The sequence below is a fragment of the Heliangelus exortis genome, chromosome 1 (genome assembly GCF_036169615.1).
Source record: "Heliangelus exortis chromosome 1, bHelExo1.hap1, whole genome shotgun sequence".
NCBI classification, from domain to species: domain Eukaryota; kingdom Metazoa; phylum Chordata; class Aves; order Apodiformes; family Trochilidae; genus Heliangelus; species Heliangelus exortis.
Window position 1 is genome coordinate 173,244,778 of NC_092422.1, and position 20,626 is coordinate 173,265,403.

The window sequence follows — 20,626 nt, forward strand, 5'->3', positions numbered from 1 at the left end:
AAGTGAGTGGGCATGTGGATTTCCCTATGCACAGAAGAGACACAGCTGTTTCTGCCTGGGATGGCCATGTGTTTGTTTCTAAGTGAGAAATTTTTTCAAGCTTTGAAAACAGATCTAGACACAAAGCTTTGTAGAAGGAAGTTGCATGTAAGTTGCAACAACTCGAGTAAAAATGAAACTTGCCCAGTGGCATTCTTAAATTTTTGAATGCTTAGTTCTTCAGTTCTTTGGTAATTTCTTCAAGAAGTCTGAGTAAGTTAAAAACACCTTGGTAGCTTCCTAGGGGAACACTGGTAAATTGTAAAAGATTTTTTAATGATACTCTGTACTAGCTTCAGATCTGGTGAGGTCTGCAGTTAGATAGAGCTGGAGGCCATCATAGTATATAACACATAATTCAGCCTGACCTTTATATGTTTTCCCAAAAATGGATTGTTAACATTCTTATGAGGTATTGGTTGAGGGTTCAAAAAGGTTAGGTATAAACAGTTCAATAAAATTCATAGCATGCAGCTCTCATACTCAGAGAGGAGACATTTATACGTTTATTAAAAGGAGTTTATTGAACTTTATTTTGCCTTCTTTGCTGACACTTTGGTAAAAGAGTTATTCACTGCTGCAGCAATTTTAGATCAGAGGGCTGTTTTAGTCATGCTGAGGTCTCTGTGAAAGAAGCCAGTCAATGCCACATCCTCTGTACCATGTTTGAACAGCATCTTGAATGGATGGTGGCAGTGAAAAGAAGATGAATTGCTGTGTCAAAGGTCCTGAGCAATGGGTTTCTTACCTTGTTAACTGTCTAAAGGATTTGGGCTCTTGGCACTGGTATTATAAGAATTCACATTGATCTGCATACCAAGAAAATATTACAGAGGGCGGAGAGAGAAGTGCAGCAAAATTTCTCAGTGTCACAGTTACTATGGCCATGGGGACTTAAGGACCAGTAATGCACAAGAAGGAGAATCTGTGAATAACAGATTTTTCTGGGTTTTCTGGCTATTCATTCTTACAAAAGTTACCACTGTATCCAGAAATCTGGTATCACTTAGGAGCACAGAGATACTGGCACAAAAAGAGCTATGTCTTCATGTGTTTTTCAATCTACTTGGATTGTTTATATTTGATCTTTAATTCTGGGACTGCAATGCATCTTTTTATTTCTACTAAGTTGTCAGGATGTATTTATCTGTATTTTTAGATAACATTCTGTCTGAGGAATTATTTATCCTCTTAAAAATGCTAGAAGTGCTGTAGTCCTGCCTTTGCTTGAGGATATGATTTGTTTGTGGATATGATTTATGTAACATTCAGATTAAATTTTATTTGTACCTGACTGTGCAAGCTGCATAGCCTCACATTCAGAAGTAGGAAATGGGGTTGTCATTTTAGTAGATCCACATATGTGAATAGTAGGTAATTTGCAATGCTCCCTCCCCTAATAATCTTCTAATGTAATTAACTGATACAGCAGCACAGTGATACTCAGAGCAGTTTGACCCCAGTATTTCCCTCCTACTCTGGCTCTTCACATACTTGAAACTTGAATCTCAAGTTCTTCAGTAAATTTGTAAAGCAACACATTGAGTGATCCATTTTACATGATTGGAGGATTTTGACACTTGAAAAATATCTGGACTTTCCTCTCCTTTATCCTCACATTCAGAAAGAATCACAAGTATTTGCAATGAATAACATATAGCAGGAATGAAATGGCATCAGCTTTCAAGACCATTTCTATTGCCTCTTTTGATTAGCCTCAACAGGAAATACTAGATATGACTTGTGTGCTTTTTTTAGCCTGTCTGCCATGAATCAAATTTGATGTAAACTCATCTCTGTGCATGTTTAACAATGAAATAGGATTCCTTCCCTAGATATTACCCAATAGAATGGAATTATTTACCATTGTAACATAGGCACATTTGGAAGTGTAAATAGTGCATTATTCTGGATGACTAAAGCATGATTAAAATGAAAACAATAAAGAGCAGGGAAGAAAGGGGGGCCTAGGTATTTGTAAGGCCAGGAGGCTCCCATGAGCAGACAGGGTCAGCCTGTTTAGACAGCATTAATAGGTCATGCTGGTTTTCTTTAAAAACAAACCCCAACATTTTGTACTGTAGTACATTATCTCTATTACCACACCTAAAATAAATCATTCATCATCAAAAGCCTGTGGAAATAATTGGGATTTAACAGTAATTTCAAATGAGCTAGCACTGTAGGAACATCAGGCATGTTTCTTTTTCTACTCATTAGATGCCCTTTTTAAGTCTTACAAAGTTAGAGACAAGAGATGACACGCCAAGCTGAATAGCTGCACCATCTTCAGATAAGCCAAAAATGGTTTGATTTTTACTTTTGGAATTGATACTAGAAAAACTGGGTCTTGAGGTAATTTCCATTTAAGCAATGATTGAATTCTCAATGACTTGAGAGTAAAAATAATCTGACCACAGGTCCTCTGGTGCATAATTTTACTTTTTTCAAGATATGTTTCTTATTAGAGAGTGTTTGATTTTGTTAATAATATTTATGGAGACAAAGGCATTTGGTGGGTAGCTAATAACTAGCAGAAGTTGATAGTTTTCGTAGTGGAACAAAAGATTCTTACATTTAATGAGTGGATAAAAGAATTGCAAAAGGATTAGGGAGATACAGTCTGGATAAGTAGCTCTGAAAGTTGAGTGCAATTGTAACAAATCAACTTGGTTATTTTAGTTACCTGGGAGCCTGGCCCATACAGTCTGAAAACATCCAGCATTGTAGCTGTTTACCTTGCCAGTTCCCATGACTAAGCTGTAAAAGTGAAAAATTAGGGTAACCTATACAAAAAAGCATAAAGGAGCACCAGAATATATGCAAGCAAAGAAGAAAGCAGTAACACTGGGGCAAATGGCAGATAAATAAAATCCTCTGTTCAGATCAGAGGATCTGACTATAAATCAGTATATGTTGCCTGTAACACAGTGGTGATGGAGAAGAGCTTAAGAGCATTTTTTAAGAGCCTCATTCATTCTACTCCATTGATGAGCTTCATGGAGCTAATTTGTTGAGAGGGCTCTTCCAAATGGGGATGGTTTTCTCAAAGCAGATTGTACAGATGGCAGTCAATAATGATAAGTGGGTACCTCATCACTGCTTCAGAAACTTTGCTGACTTTGCAGTATTTCGTAGTGAAACAGGCAACAGGAATTTAAATCAAATAGACTGAATCTTAGTTTACTGGATATCTTATTATGCATATCAAATACGGGATCTTCTTAAACACAGGAAACTTAGGTGGCTTCTCAACTTTTGAAAATGGAATTTCCCTCAGTTTAATGGGAAAAGTTTTCCAGTTTAATAAGAAAAATTCCAGCATTCCATGAGCTGTGAAACTATAGTGAAGGAATGGAAGAGAAAGCACCTCTGTAAAGTCTCTGCTGCCTGGGTTCGTGTTATTTTTGGCATTGCAGCAACACTGTGCTACATGGGGGACATGGACATCTATATCCCATGGTAGCATATTCTCTCTCAGGAATATCCTGACCTAAGCAGAGGAAGTAATTTCATTGGCAGTCTGAAATTTCCCCAGTGACACAGTTTGATTATGTCTCTGGTTTACGTTTGCATTCCAGAATGAGGAATGTTTCCTCTAAAGGAATCGTGTGGTTTGCAGAACCCAAAGCTATTTCAGTCTCTCCATTCCTCTTCCTTTTTAGCAGGTACTGGGGTTGGAGAAAGCAGAGACTACTGTTTCAAAATCAGCTTTTATTAGCCATTAAAAATAAAATTTAAAAAAGCATGGTAACAGGAAAGAGATAAAAAACATGAGAAAATCCCAGCTATTGAGCCAGAGCCAGCATAAGTCAGTGTAGCTGTGTTGCACACAGTAAAATTGGGAATGTTAATCTGATGTTGTACACTGAGAGTCTAGCATCCAACTCACTTGAAGAAAATGTACCATGGAATTAAACCCCACCAAACTAGTTCTTTATTATATCAGCTTGGTGCTTAATGCCATTCCAGGGGACCAAAAAATAACACTTCCATTTTAGCAGTCTTTGGCTTTTTCAAGAAAAATCATATAAAAAATATGCAGCCAAGACCCAAGCAAAGCAGCTGAATTGCAGGATTTCAATCTTTTTTAGTAATTCATTTCTGGAAAACAATTTTCTGTTTTACCGGTGATTGGAAAACCAATCATGTTTAATGATTTGTGTCATGCTGTTGCTTAATTTTTTTAACCATATTACTTAATTTCAGTAATTGTAATTTCTAAAGGGAACAGAATGAACTGAGAGCCTCCCACCTATGTATTCCAAGTATTTTATCAGCCTTTTTAATGACATCTTAGTAATCTGCTACAAGCCTTTTAAATTTACCTGCTAAATATTGTCAGTTCCCTCTTTTCTCATGGTTGCATGTATACATACAAATATATATGTATGTATATACATATGTGTATATATGTATGAGAAATTATTTGGCACTGGTTGAGGATGAGACCAATAGTTTGTTGTTTTGTTTTTTTTCCAGAAGACTCTCTAACCATCCTTGTGGTTTAATAGAGAATGCTTTAATTTGTGGAACATGGAGAGGATGGGAAGTTGAAAGTATTCTTTAAATATGTGCAATTTAGTGGAAGAGCTCCAGTTCTCTCTAGTAGCCTTTGTAGAGTGACACAAAACATATTAAAAGATTATTTTATTCTCTTAAGGCTATAGGGATTCTCTGTGGGGGGCTGACCACAACTACCTGGTGATTCTCTCAGCAGCTTCTAAAATGTGATATGACTAGAAAATCTCATTCAACTTCCAGAAGCCCATACAGATGGAATTGCAGTTCCTTGCAGCTTGTTTGGCTTTGCTTCTGCCCTAGTTTCTGAATAACCTACACAGCAATTTTCACTCCTAATTATCAGAAAGGCAGCTAGGTCTTTTCCTAATCTGTTTTATGCATTTATTCACTGCTGTCATGATGACTGGTTCACCAACTTCTTTGCAGTGGTATTAGTTAGATAAATGCTATTATTTCCTACTTTGTAAGTGAGGAATCAAGGAAATAGTAAGTAAAAAAAACTTAAAAAAATTGTCCAGGTGTCTTAACCAAGATCATACAGGACATTGAGACAGTACTGAATACAGGACACTGAGATTGACCCCTAAGATTTCTAACTGCAGCAGAGTAGCAAAGGCAGATAATAAAATGTCTTCTGTAAGTCATGAGGAGTCCTGGAGTTGATGGCAGTGGAGTTCTGACTAGAATAAGAAAAACCCAAATGTCTGGGCAAATATTTTCCGATGGCTTGTGATTGCATGTGCTGTGAAAACAAAATTCTGCATGTGGCAGTCTAATGCTCTGTTTTATAACATCAGGCAGATGAGACAGGATGTTCTTTATACTATCTTTTTTTTTTTTTTCTTTTTTTCTGTCAGAATTAAGATAATAAGTTATCTGAAGTTAAAAAGCAGTTAGGGGGTGGAGGGGACACATGCAGAGAACATGTCCTGTTCTTGTACTCATGGTTTCCTCTCTTTTCTTTTGCAGTGAGTATGTTTTTGAACACATTAACCCCCAAGTTCTATGTTGCCCTGACAGGCACTTCCTCATTAATCTCGGGACTTATTTTGGTAAGTACTAACTATATTAATATCACCTTCCAAATTGACTTAATTATCCAAGATGTGATTTCAGGCTTTATCCTGAAATCTGACTTTTTTTTTTTTCTTTATGCTTACATTTCTGCAGTGCATAAAATTTGTATTTCTATACTTGTACTTCTTTTTTTGTGGGAGTAAAAAAAAAGGGGGGGAGAGAAAATGTTTCAGTGCTATGTGTCTTTAAAGAAAAAAAAGTTTTGAAGGGCAATGTGCCCCATTAACAACCCTAAAGCAATTCATAACAAGTGTTTGCACTTTAAGTATTTCCATCAACTATGATGATCAACTAGTCCTACAGAAATAAAAAAGCCAGTAAAAAGGAGAGGCACCAACTATCTCAGCTTAGCATGGTCCTTTTAGAAAGTTATAGAAGGACTTACTAGAGAAACATATTTCAAGATAAAGAGGGAAAAAGAGAAAAAAAATTTCCAGGGGATACTTATGTCAGATCTTCACTTTTAAAATCTTTCTTAATATATATCTGCCTATTTGCTTAAAGGTTTGAGGAGCATTGTAAACCATTTTAAAAGCCCTCCTTCCATATGTAATCCCTGAGGGCTTCCTTGTGCAATTGATACAGTGGAGTGAATCATAATACTGTAATAGTGCAGGATTCCAAAGCAGAGCATTTGCACTGGATTTTATTCATATATTCATAGAAGTAAATGGAGAGAAAAAAAATCTGAGAATATGCATGGTGTACTTAGAATAATATGCATATACTGTGCTGTTCTGTTTCCTCACTGCTGAGAGCTGACTTTTTACTTGCACAAATGAATAGACCAGCCTAGCCTAGGTTAGAATAGAGTAGAATATTTGCACTGGAGGGGACCTTCAATTATCATGTAGTCCAACTGCCAGACCACTTCAGAGCTGACCAAGTTAGAGCATGTTATTAAGAGCATTATTGAAATTCCTGTTACACACTGACACTGGGGCATTGAGCACCTCTCTAGGAAGCCTCTTCTGGTGTTCCAACACCCTCTCAGTAAATAAATACTTCCTAATGCCCACTCTAAACCTCCCCTGGCACATCTTGGAACCATTCCCACATGTCCTATCACTGGATACTAGGGAGAAGAGATCCACAACTCCCTCTCCACTTCCCCTCCTCAGGGTAGGTTGTCTTTGTTTTAGTCTTGTTTGTTCAATCAGTCTTAGGTCATTTGTCTAAAAACAAGTTGTACACTTTTTAAATCTACTGGATACAAGGTGCAGACCCTTTCTCACCGTACAAAACCAGGCATGTAATTGGAAGACCAGTGAGACCAATTTTAGGAGTGTAGTTACAACCGTACAACCACAGTGAGAAGTTTAAAGAGAGTCGTGGCTACAGGCTGGTCTCAGATCTACTGACCACAGGGAAACCTGGAAGCAGCTAGATTCCTTAACTAAAGTGTATCAGTTTGGAGTGGGAAGCCTGCATCTCTCAGGTACATGTTGCCTGTAGCTTATATAGACAAATAAATGGCACCCTTGACTCCTGAATGCCTGTGAGACTCATCATTTAGATGATCTCAGGTATAAAGCATCAGGTGCACTGCTGCTGTGCCTTGCTCTGGGGTTTCCTTGTAGCAGAAGGCAATTACTTAATATCTACACCTTGGATATTCATCATCCCTGTATGAAGTGAGCCCTAAAGCCTGGTATAGAGCTCCCAGTACATCACCAGGTCTTTCAAAATATGAACAGGAGCCAGACCTATAAGATTTGGATTCTGTTCAGTACAGCTCACTCAAATGTATGGGAGGAAAATATGAATGTTACATTCAGTCCTCTCAGGAAGAAGAAACATTCAAAAGGCTGAGCCCCACTGCCAAGTTGAGAAGGACTGAGAAGAATTAACATGGGTTCCATAGGCACAGTTCCATATTTTTTGTTGGAGAGGGAAGACAGCAGGAGGTGGTGGCAAGAAAAAGACAGTTTGTGCCCTGTGGAAATGCCTTACAGAACAAAATGGGAACAAAAACTCTAAAGAGAGACTAAATGATCTGTAACTAAAGCCTGTGTATAGCATAATTGCAAGTGTAGGTACATTCTGTATTGTAGTCATGAAGACAATTTCTGAGGAATGAGCTCAGTAGGAGACCTGTGAGCAAGAAATTTCTAAAGTGCTGTACTTTGATGAAAAGTGCAAGAAGGAATTGGCAAGGAGTATTCTAGACTGATACAAAGGAGGGGGGAAAGGGCACTGATAGAAGCCCTTCTGTGAAGAGATTAGATTGAGTGAGCCTTAACTGAAGAAATCCACTAAATGCTGTATTGCAAAGTCTGTTATGAGTAAGGTGAAGGAGCCGTGAAGAGATGTGGGCACAGACTGAAGGATGACTGAAAGCCATTAGTGTGGACCTTCACTACTGCTATCAGTTGTTGTCTGCTGTTTATTTCACCATCCTAAATGGGTAGAAGATACTTAGGCCGGAGGGGTGACAGCCAGGAACCCTAGATTTTAGGAACTGGTATCAGTGCTGAAAGGAACATGTGGTCTGTAAACTGGATGATGGAAAAGGAACTCAGCAGACATGGAAAGAAGAAACTGCAAGTTGAAGAGACCATGAATCAGGAAATACAGCAGAATAAGTTCTAGTGAGGTAGTCCTAGCCAGTCACTAGCTCAATTGTGCTTCCTATAATTATTTCTTCATTATCTTGCTGTTTACTTAAGTCCCTGTAACATGCTGAACTGCCTGCATTTACTACTCACCTGTCACACTACACACCACCTGCAGTTCTAACGGATTTTTAGTCCTGCTTATGGAACTAAGTGAAATTCATTTATAAAATAAACATTCTCTTGCCAAATCTACATTGCTGGGCTGTTTTTCAGACTAGATGTACTAATATTCCTTGGAATTTTCCACCATATGGTCTGGCAGATTTCTTTCCATTATCAGTTGGCTGCAATTTTTAATCAGAAGGAGAAATCACAGCACTGCAGATTATGAAATTATGGAAAATTCCATCATTTCAGAAGTGTTGTAGCTGATGGGAAAGCGAATGCTTTTCTCATTTCACTTTTGGATTATAAAACAATGACTCTGCAGAGTTCAGCTTTGGGCAGTTGCATGCTATGTGACTCCTTTGCAAAACACTATTCTCCTGTGTTATTTTGTCTCTTACTTTGTTTCCATTCCTTAGGTAAAAATCTGGCCTTGCTGTAGGCAATGTGACTTAAATGAAGCAAGGAATTCAGACTTTTTTCTATTCTGAATAGCTCAGAACCATACAGAAAGGACTTTTCTGTCTCAAGCATTCTCCTTAATAATTACTTGAGTACAGCACATGGTTTAAAATGAACAGTTCAGCATATATTTAATTCATACCAGTGCTATTCTAGGCATCAAAAATAGGAACCAAATTAAGCCCCAAGCTGCATTAGAAATACTGTGTTGGAAGCTTGGTTCCACCACAGTTAGTTTTAATCCAGTAAAATAGTAGGTTTCTGTCTCACAGAATACAATGAGCTGCATTGTATTTGGTGGCTGAGAGGCTGAGGTTTTCCACAGGTAGGGTAATAAAACTGTCATGAAATACAACTGATGTCCTTTAAATGCTGTGAACTGGAACTATGTAAATGCCACCAGGATTTCTAAATAAGGCCACATATTTAACATACAGTTATCACCACAGTGAAAGTTGGTTAGCAAGTGTGGGTGGCATTTGCTCTGCAAACTGATAGTCTCAGTTCTAAGAAAAGCATGGGCAGAATTGAGCCCCAGTCTGTAATCTCCATCAAAAATGCCTCATTATTCTACCTCAGAGCCTGGGATAACAATAAAGTTTTCTGCTATGCAATGAGAGACGTTTTGCAATGAACAAATACAAAGTCTTACAGAGATGAGGATGAGAATTAGAAAGACAGTCTACAGAGGTAGAGCTTGCTGAGCCTGTGAAATGGCTAGCACTGAGTAGCTGGGCTGTTTGCTACTACCTGAGTATGTGTATAGTATGTGGCCTTTTGTAGCCAGTGGTGGTTGTACAGGAAGTCTGAGGGAGAACCTGACAAACACAGACGTGATCTGTCTTATTTTCTTTAGATATTAATTATTCTACTTCTTGTTTCATTACCTTTGTGTAGTGTGCTGCAGAGGGGCAGAAAGGTGACTGATATGTGGGTATTCCCAGAGCCTCCAGGAAGGTCTGACAGTTGTGCAGGGACAGTCTTTGGCAGCTGAAAAGAAATACGTCGTAGTTGTTTGAAGTTTCTGCTCTGCTCAGCAGATGCTGACAGGTCAGGGAGAGTGGAATCCTTGTAGAGACTTTCCAAGAAACTTGCAACTCTTGCCAAAGAGCAGTTGAGAGGAAGGGTCTGTTAGAAGGCAGGCTATAAACCAGCCCAAAGGCAAGAGAAAGGTGCCATAAGTAGCTGGGTTCTACCCAGTGTTTAGAGAAGTGCTGTTCTTAGTCCTGCAATGTATTATTTTCTTTACCATTTCTGTATTTCCAGAGGTAGATGAAATGTAGGTAAATAGCCGTTTATTTTGAATAAGCTGCTTGTTAGTGCTTCATTTTGCTTTTCATGCTGACTCTTTGAGGTAAGACAATGGGGGTTTGGTAATAAGGAGCAGAGTCTAAGAGGATGCTAAACAGGTGTATTTCATCTAGAAGAAATGGGGCTGCAAACCTTCAAGACTGAGACACTGAAGAGCATGGTCAGAGGTCTACTATTACCTAGAACCAAGGTGGGCAGGACTGTAGGATCTGTTTCTCACTGTTTACCCCAAACAGCTAAATAAAACAGACCAGAGGCTTGCTTTTCCCAAAGACAACTCTTGCACCCCAAAGCAGAGTGATCTGTTCCATACTGAAACAGCCCCTGGGCTTTGATATCACTAGAAAATGTCCTGTCTTTGCCCGGAGGAGTTGGCAGAGGCCAGGCAGCCTGCTAGCAAACAAAGAGCACAGATGACTGAGCCAGGCAAACCTGTGCTGTAGTCCTGTTTTATTTATCAGAAAGGCTTAACCATTGAGTCAAGTTCTGCTATCATTATCCTGTTCCTCAAGAGAATAAATACCTTTTGAATCCATTAGATTGTCTGTTAACCACCCCTCACATTAGAAAGTACTCTGAATCTTAGTCCTCTGAGACCTGGAGGCTAAATGAGAGCTCTGAACTGTGGAAGTTGCTGGCTCTCAAAATCCTTTACTGCTACTGTTGAAGACTCAATATATATGCACTGGGAGAGGATGGACTACAGAGAGTGTTTGCTGTAAGAGACGGTGCCAGTCTCAGATAGAATAAACACGAAAGGATAATCCAAATCACTGATAGACATCACTACTTGGTCCAGTGAGCACTACCATGAAAACCATCCCTTGTGAACTGATGCATCTGTGGTGGAATATCTCTTGTAAAAAAAGCAGGCGGGAACATCAGATATCCACAGAATAGTTTCGTTGCTGCATAGAGAAGTGAATGATCTGGGACTGTCAGTATGTGAGAGCAGAGATAAGAAGGAAGATGACTGTAACATTTTCATTGCACAGGGGAAGAGAGGTACCCTCATGGAGAAGCAAAGAGAGTCCAAAGCGAATACCTGAAATGCATTAATAAGACTGATAAGTGATTAACTATATATTTGTTAACAAATATATTTTTCACCTACAAGTTGTTCCTCATAGCCATGCATTTCTAGAAACCAACTATTTTTCAAAAGCCAATACTCTTACATTAAGCGTTACCCATACCCAATTAAAAAGTAAAAATTCTAGATTTTTATTTCTAAACACACAAAACTGGAAATATTCAGAACAAGGTTTTAATCTGGCCTTTATGAACATAATGGTTTCAAAGATACCTCAAGGCTCTTGAGATGTTCAGACCCTGTTCTGACTGGAAAGCACGGACACCAACTACAACTACCAGAAAACTTTGCCACTGCTGTAAAGGGGACAAGGCTTGTGAAGAGCAGTTCCCCCCCACTGTATGTATATGATAGAATTAAAGTGGCCTTTTCTACCACAAGTGGTGCAGAAATGGTCTTTTGCCTTAATTCCTTCCCTGATCCAGACTTCCTTCAATGGGCAATTAATCCTTACAGTCAGCTTTTTTCTGCTGGATGATCTCTGCTGAGCTGTCAAAAGCTCGTTGACTTCACATTGCTTCCCAAGTGGCTGGTGCAGTTAGAAATCAAGTTGGATTATTAGAAATCAGGTTTCAAAACAGATGACATTTTCTATCAAAAGGGCACAGAAATTCTGCAGAGGGAATTCATTGTTTTGACTTCAGTACCAGACTACCTTCTCATGCACCCTGAACAAATCACTCCAAGCAAAGGCTTATGATGATGAATTATGGCTTTAATTTCTAAGAGACTGTATGCAGTGAGATCTGGCTGCTGTTTCCTGGCACTGGATTCACTCAACATATATTGCAAATATTTTAAAACCTGCCTTAAACAATTTACAAATTTAAGGCCATTTTTAAAGTAATTAATATATCTGTAAGTCTACCTCTGTAGAGACAGAGACATCCTGTGACTCAGCTGAACTGTAGACTGTAGTAGTGACTACAAATATATATAGATATAGATATAGATATAGATACACATTCTTTCTGCTTGTGCCCTCAGTTTCATTGAAATTCAGTGTGACAGTTTTCCAGCTGGTATACATTTGTGCAGGGCAAGTGGGCTTAAGTGTGTCCTTCTGCTGCTCACCCTCCCTCACTGGGTTTTCCTTACATTTATCTAAAAGTTGATTATGATTTAAGTAATAAGCAGGAACTCGTTAGTACATTTTGAAAAACTTTTTAAATTCTTTTTTTCTTTAATCCCTTAAAGAAAATATGAAGCTTGTTACATGTAGTCTACAGTTGTCAAGAGTTTTGAGCACAATGACACTGTTACCAAGTGTCCCTTGTCTCAGTATAGGACCATTATCTTTGATTCCTAATAACTACCCCTTCTGAGTTCTGAGACAGGTAGTACTGGGCCTTGTGTGCCTGGATTTGTTCAAGCTTCAAAGTTTCCAAAGATAAAACAGAAACAGATGCCCACAGCATATCTGTGGCTGTATCTCACAGCACAGTCTTGCTCTCGTGGCTGCTCACACGATGCCTTGCTTAGATTATGGTGCTCTCCTAGATCATAAGAGGGAAATTCTAAGCCCTTTAGAAAGTGTTGTGTGCCCAAGAGCATGCAAACAGCTAAAACCAGAGCTGTCTCACCTCTGCCAGCTCCTTGTCCACCATCTCCAGCACTTGGAGGCAGTGGTGTGTGCCAGGGGAGGTGTATCCGTGCAGAGCAAGTGTTCAGTGATACTTCCTCAGTATTCCATCCCTGGCTTCTGGGATTCCCACCTGGCCACTGCTACAAGCAAGTATAGTGATGCACACATATTAAGGAGGAACTGCATGGGTTTTTTGGTGATTTACCTGGGATGTAGAGTTCACTGAGATCTACATGTGTTTGTGTTCTGGTTTCTCTGTGACAATCTCTTCATCTTTTCAAATGCTTGGGACCCTTACATGTTCACATAACCCTTCTGTCTTTTCCTCATCAGATTGTTTCATCCTGTTCATTCATTAAGTTCTAGATCCTTAGTGAAGTAAGAAGGGGGGTTAATAAAAGCTCCACCATGGAATTCTGGAGGGCAGCTTCAGCCTGTTCAGAACTGTTGAGTTCTTCAGTCTGTTGAGAGAATGCCTTGGGAGACAGTCCTGAAGTACAAAAGGGTGCAGAAAGGATGAACACTCTTCAAGAAGGAAATCTTAAAATCACAGGATCAGGCTCTCCCCATGTCCTGTAAGATGAAATGGCAGGGAAGATGACAGGCCTGGCTGGAAAGGGAGATTTTGCTGAGACTGGGAAAAAAAGGAGAGTTTAACTTCTTTGGAAGAAGAGGCAGGCATCTCAGGATGAGTGCAGGAATCTAGTTAGGTCACGCAGAGAAAAAATTAGAAAGGCAAAAGCCCAGCTGGAGCTCAATCTGGCCACTGTCATAAGGGACAACAAAAAAAGTTTTACAAATACATTAACAATAAAAAGAGAGCCAGGGAGAATCGCCATCTTTTATTGGATGCAGAGGGAAACACTGCAACCAAGGATGAGGAAAAGGCTAATATACTTAATGCCACCTTTGCCTCCATCTTTTTTAGTCAGCCACTCCCAGGGTATTCAGCATCCCGAGCTGGAAGACAAGGACTGAGAGCAACAGAAAAAAACCATAATATAGGAGGAAGCAGTTAATGACCTGCTGTGGCACCTGGAGACCCACAAGTCTATGGGGCTGGATGGGTTCCACCCAAGGGTACTGAGGGAGCTGGCAGAGAAGCTTGCCAGGCTCTCCATCAGTTAGCAAGAGTTGGTTAACCAGGGAGGTCCCGGATGACTGGAGGCTTGTTAGTGTGACACCCATCTACAAGAAGGGCCAGGAGGAGGATCTGGGGAACTAGAGGCCTGTCAGCCTGACCTCAGCGCCCAGAAAAATTATGGAGAAGTTAATCTTTAGTGCACTCACATGGCGAGTGCAGGATAGCAAGGGGGTCAGGCCCTGTCATTGTGTGTTCAGGAAAGGCAGGTTCTGCTTGATCTCCTTCTGTGACCAGGTGAGCCGCCTAGTAGAGCAGGGAAAGGCTGTGGACATTGTCTACTTGGATTTTGGTAAAGCCTTTGACATCGTCTTCCACCGCATTCTCCTGGAGAAGCTGGCAGCTCATAGCATAGACGGGCATACTCTTTGGTTAAAAACTGGCTGCATGGCCAGGCCCAGAGAGTTGTAGTAAACAGAGCTGTGTCCAGTTGGCAGCTGTCACCTGTTGACGGTTGGATGCTCTGCTTTTAGAGGTCTTTTCCAACCAGGACAATTCTGTGATTCTTCCTTGTTGACCTACCCTAAAATAGCCATTAGATTGCTTTGGGGCATAAGCAATCTTCAAAGCTTCCATGCACTCGTGTGAACTTGTCTCAAGTGGCCATCAGCCACTCCCACTCCATTCCAGCACAAGGTTCAGCTTCCTCCATACCAGTGCCCTAGGTGCTTTACCAACCCAGCTGAATGTAGGGGAAGCAGCACTGTAGAATCCACTGGAGTATCCTTTGGACATTAACATTTTACTGTGCCAGAACTTTTATCTTTTGGTTTTACCCTATGGAATGGTTTAAAGGGGGAAAAAAAAAAAAAAGTCTACAAACAAACCCATGGACACCGGAGTTCGTTTGATTATAAAAATTGCTCAAAAGAACTTAAAACTGAAAAAGGTGTTACAGGAGGTAGAGTGTGGAGTCCAGCCTGAACCTCTTTGTATCAGGTGGCCTTCTAAGAGGTCCTAAGAGTCTGCTGGGACTCACCAGGACCTGCTCAACAGTGCACTGATGGTACGAGAGATGAGAATGCAAAAAAAAAATGGAGACACTGAGTAATAGAGAAGGGGCAAAGATCATAAAGATCATTCATTCACAATTTCTAGTGCAATCAAAATGACAAAGTGCTGCCAATTTTTTCAAAATTAATTTGATTTTTTGTTTAAGTTGGTATATAGATATTGGCATGATGATTGAAGTGTAACTGCAAAATATGCTCATTTTACTTCTGATAATTGTGTGTGCCTTTACAATTTTTACTGTCTAAACATCTTGCCCATTTGTATGAAATAGTCTTCATTTCCAGGTTCATGCGGTTTCCTAAATACGTGTATTCTTATGCAAAAATATAATTCCTTGTTGAGACTACCACACATATATGTATATAATTTCAATTATAATTTGTTCATTTAGGCTGTGGAATGATTTCCAAATAGCGTTCTGTAAACAACATCTTCTTCTGATTTGCTAGCTGATCCGAAAGCCTGAAAATGAAATTAAATGGAAATCAGCCTAGTTCAGCCACACAAAATAAAACATAGCTCAGTTTGGGAAAGAAATCCTAGAAGGAATAGAATTCAGCTTCCTGGAGGTTCTTCAATATTTAATTTTTTTTTTTTTTTAAATTACACTCAGTAAACTCCTTTGTAAGCATTACTATGAAAACGAGCAAACTTGCTTTTCCTCAGTTTCCCTTGACTGCAGAGGCAGCTGGGGAAGGATGCAGCATCAGCATCCCATTCGTATGGCTGATGCCAGACAGGTACCAGCAGACAGCTGAGCTCCAGGTTTTTTCCAGAAATCAGTGTAAAGGAATGCTCCAAAGAACTTTAAATGCTTTTAAAATAAATAGTTTGGTGTAGGGTTCTTCGGGTTAAAACCCAAACAAACAAACACCAAAAAAAACCCCCACAAACCCCAAACAACCCAAATTCTTTAGTTCCTATTGAGATTTTTCACCTCCAGTAAGCCATTTGATTTTTTAAGGCTATTTGCCGGATTCAGCACGAGCTTGAGTCAATATTTAAAGTCTCAACGTGCCTGAGGGGGCAACGTGGGGGGCGGCCGTTGGGCGGCGGCCGTTGCGGGGCAGCTGTTGGGGGGCAGCCGTTGCGGGGCAGCCGTTGGGCGGCAGCCGTTGGGGGGCAGCCGTTGGGGGGCAGCCGTTGGGGGGCAGCCGTTGGGGGGCAGCCGTTGGGTGGCAGCCGTTGGGCGGCAGCCGTTGCGGGGCAGCCGTTGGGGGGCAGCCGTTGCGGGGCAGCCGTTGGGTGGCAGCCGTTGGGGGGCAGCCGTTGCGGGGCAGCCGTTGGGCGGCGGCCGCGCGGGCGGTGCGCTGACGTTTGGCGCGCTGTGTGTGCGTGTGTGTTGCAGATCTTCGAGTGGTGGTACTTCCGCAAGTACGGGACCTCCTTCATCGAGCAGGTCTCGGTGAGCCACTTGCGCCCCCTGCTGGGCGGGGTGGACAACAGCGCGCCCAGCGCCGCCAGCGCCGCCAACGGGGACGCGGACTCCGCCCGGCAGAGCGTCTCAGGTGAGTGAATGAGTGAGGAGCGGCGGGAACCCCCCTCACACATCCAGCCATCCAGCCACCCCTCCGCCTCCCGGGCGGTGTAAAGCTGCAGCTTTGCTCCCCAGGCTTCCCCGGGACACTCAGCGCGGGGAAAGATGTCTTATAAAAGACACCACGGGCCGTGCCCGCTGGCCGGGCGGGTGTTGAGCCCCGGGGCTGGGCGCAGGACGGTGCTGAAGGGCGGCGGCTGCGGCTCGGCCGCCGGCGCTGCCGGAACACCCCGCCTGTGCCTCGGCTCGGCTGACGGGATCGGCTTTCGCCCGGGCCTGTGGTGGCAGTGGAACCTGGGCAAGCTTTGGGCAGCCCGCCTCAGGCACACCGTACAAATCTCATCTCATGCTGAGCCGTGCAACCAGATAAGGCTTCCTTTAAACTGCTGTTTACTTGTCAAGTAAAAGCCAGAGCTGCTTCGTTAAGTGTTCTGGCTAATTATATCTTTCCAGATTGATGCAGCTCAGGCTGTGTTGCCATCTCACCCAGTTCCCACTTGTTCTTGTAGCCTTGCTAAATTGCATGCACTCTTTCTGAAATATAATTTCTAAAGGCAGGCAGTATTTTTTATTTAAATTATTTTGAATAATAAACAACATTGTAGAAGAGTCAGAAGAAGTTGGCAATGCCCATTTACTCTTGCATTGCTTAATTTTTTACATAATGTAAGTAGTATGTAAACAACATTTGGGTTTCACTTGAGTAAGTGAAAGCACAGCAGCTTTTAATAGCTTAAGGGCTTGTTCTGTTCCTGAGTCTGCTACTGATTTTATTTGTGAGTTTGGGCAAGTCATGACACAGTTAGGTTCTAAAAGGAGACCTCCAGTTTAGTGGGCCTAATTTCAGGCATTTGGGATTTGATTTTCGTGAGCTTCCTGGCATTCACAGGTGCTGTGAGTTTCAGTGCAAGGCATGGGTCCTGCAAATCAGGATGAAGGTGTCTGACTCCACGTCATTCAAACCTTTAAAGTTGACCTTGACACTCGGGGATACACGTATGGTTATTCTGAATGAACATAGGATTAAGGAGGTGTTTTGAGAGCCTTAAATAAGTGGTGTAAATCTATGGGTTGCAGTTTTTGTTTTGCATATATATATATATATATTACTATAATGCATACACATTTATTTCCTCTGGTGAAAAGACAATGTTAAATCAGAAGAAATCAGCTCTTACATTCTCAGTTTTCAACAGAGTCAGCTTGAGTCCTATTGTACCTCTGTTGCTGGAGGACCATCCCTGCAGGTCATTTGTTCACATCACAGGATTTGGGATTCTGCTGAGGCTCTTTGAGTTGGGTGCCTGGTTGCCCAGGGATGGTTCCTCTAAGAGATAGGCCAGCCTGCCTAAAACAGGACAGCCCCCCAAGCACTGCTCTTTGTGGACTGGAGTCCCACTGAAACTTGTCTCCCCACTTGGATGACTCAGCTATCTGGAGGGTATGAATTGAAAACGTAGCCCATGAGTGATGAAGATGATAGAATGCTCCTGGCTTGAGCTGGAGATACTCACTGTTAAAGAAAGCCAGGGCAGAAGCATTTCAGCCTGTGTTCCTCATCTGTGAAACAAAGCTTATCTTTTCCATCCCTAGCTTGGCATACAGGCCGTACAGTTAACATTGGAAGTTAGCTTTCTTTAGGGATATGGTCCTAGAATCAGTTATGGTTTCATTAAATTTATTGCCTTTATAGGCTTTTCAAATATATCAGAATTAACAAGTGAATGAAAAAAACCCAACCATAAATTCAGTTATGGAGAAAACGTTGTTTAGTAGCTGAGATGCTTATATCTTTACCTAGCAAATTTTATTCCCGCTTTTCAGTGTTCACAGAAACAAGCAAACAAAAATTAGCTTGGAATTTAGAAGTTAAATAAAATATGTGGCCTCAAAAACCCTTGTTCTCTACTGGGTATTTCCCCTGAGGGAAGCCTCCATATAGCACAGCAAATTCAGCTGTTGTCATTCCCGTCTGAGGAGAGGCTGGGAATAGCAGCACTGCATGGTCATGGATATTAGATTTGGGTGAACTGGCAGAAAGCATGGGATGACTTGGAAACACCTGTGTGCACTCATCAGTGCTCTCAGTCACACTTCAGCAGCTCTGAGATAACTCCCATCATTTTAAAGCAGGAGGCACAGTATTCTGACTAATGAGGTTACTCCAGGGGTCTTGACTTTTCTGGTATAAAGAAGTAGTCAAGGAGTGTGTTTGCTTTCAGTGGGCTTGCACTCAAGTCTGTGAGTTGGGACTCCCACAGAGTCTTTGAATAGTGCGTACAGATAGCCTGTCATACATGCCTTCTGAAAGATATCAGTGCTCAAAACTTGATCATTGAAAAAGGAGCTGAAAGATTAATCTTAAATAAATGCTTGGTAAAATAATCATAGGATGGTTTGGGTGAGAAGGTGCTTTAAGTATCATCTAGTTCCAACCCATTTGCATAGGCAGGGACAATAGTAATATTATTAGTCTGTAATATAATCTGTAAAGCAACAGATTGGTTTAGCATGCACCAACACTGGGGTATTTTTTTCCACTGTCTAACAAGCTGAAGATGGCATTTTCACTTGGCATACCCATGTTTTCCTAGCTAGATTTTTGTCAATGCTAGAATATTGCAGCAGATACCTTTGTCTTCAGAAAGGTCAAGAGAGTCTTTTTTCTGCTGAGACCACAGTATTAGCAGATACCAAATGTTGGACAAGACAAAAGGAACAAAGACCACATCATGTTTAACTATCCAGACAGATGCCAAGCTACCCCCGGGACAGGAGGTGATAATAAAAATCTTTTCTTCATCTCCCCATTTTATTTCCTGGTTTTGTCATGCACTACTACAGTGCTGAAGCAGTGCATACTTCAGATAGAGTATAACCACATAAATTTACATAAAACAAGCAAAAAAAGAATCATGTCACTGTGATCAGGTAGTTGTTGTCTAATCTTGTTGGTTGCAAAGTAAGCCCAGCCATTGAATTGTACCTCTGGAACTAAGGCTGATGTTTATTTAAAATTTATTATGGTTTGAAAGTCATATTATGTAAAAGCTATCAGACTGAAGCTTGTCTAACAGCTGTACCCTTGAGCTGCACAACAGAACAGCTGAATGTCTATTGAGCACTTCTGCTGAGCACACCAGTGGAGCTTTCTAACATTAGCTACCTGCTGAAGTTGTTAATTGAAAGATGTGGGTGTATGATCAATGCTCCCTTTCCAGACATCATCCCTTTCCTGTTTCTCTGGTTCACGCATGTGTTAGGCGATGTAGGCACCGAGCTGAGGGCCCACTTCCTATGCCACTTGACTGGTTTTGTGTAGCTGCAGGTGTCATTACATTATTGTAAATAATTATGTAAATATTTTGTGCCATTTTAGCCTCATACTCAGAAATGTGAGCTAGGTCCATGGGAAAGGAGAAGTCACTTTCTCTAATGGAACAGGAATAAAGTGAAGAGGCATCTATTCACCGGTGTTGTACGCAGGATATGTACCCTGCCAGCTCAGTATTCAACCAGAAAACTGTTACTGTGATCCCTTTAGATACAATGTCACAGAAAGGGAAGAATGTGCTGGTGGAATGGTGCAGGGCCAATGCTGCTGTTAAGTTTTTTCAGAGCATCATCAGTTAGCAGATTTATGGTATCCCAGTCTTCGTTGCCAATACTGGGTTTGATTCAGGTCTCATCTTCACTGGAGTGAATTGACTTTGCTGAAACAAAGACAACAAATCTGGTGTTAAAGAAGAAAATCTAGAATCAAGACATCACCTTTAAAAAGGTATAGAAATAGATTAATTTTTTTTTTAGTTCTGTTATAAATCACATTTTAGTAGATTTTCTTACCTCTTCCTATCCATAGTGTGAAGAATTTGAATTCCTGCCCCCAGGATAAATGTATGAAATGCTTTCAGTCTACCCAGACCTTTGCAATGCAATGAACCTTTCTCTGCCAAACGGCTTCAGCATCCTTTGTCCTCCCTCTAATGCATATAACTGAAGTAAGGTCAGCAGATGTTGCCATGGATTTTTTACTTCATGAGCTGAATGAAATTTGGCAACTGTAGCTGAGATTCTCAGTGATTTACAGTATTAACTAGACAGTGAAGTTTTTCTGTAG

General features: G+C 41.0%; 1 protein-coding gene across 4 annotated transcripts in view; it reads left to right on the forward strand.

The window, feature by feature from the left end:
* Positions 1-20,626, forward strand: part of ST7 (suppression of tumorigenicity 7) — a 147,213-nt gene that overhangs the window by 72,331 nt on the left and 54,256 nt on the right. For all 4 annotated transcript variants that reach the window (XM_071733704.1, XM_071733701.1, XM_071733702.1 and 1 more), the window contains exons 2-3: positions 5,533-5,615; positions 16,318-16,477. In XM_071733704.1, the coding sequence (XP_071589805.1) occupies positions 5,533-5,615; positions 16,318-16,477 (243 nt within the window). The remainder of the gene's footprint in view (positions 1-5,532; positions 5,616-16,317; positions 16,478-20,626) is intronic.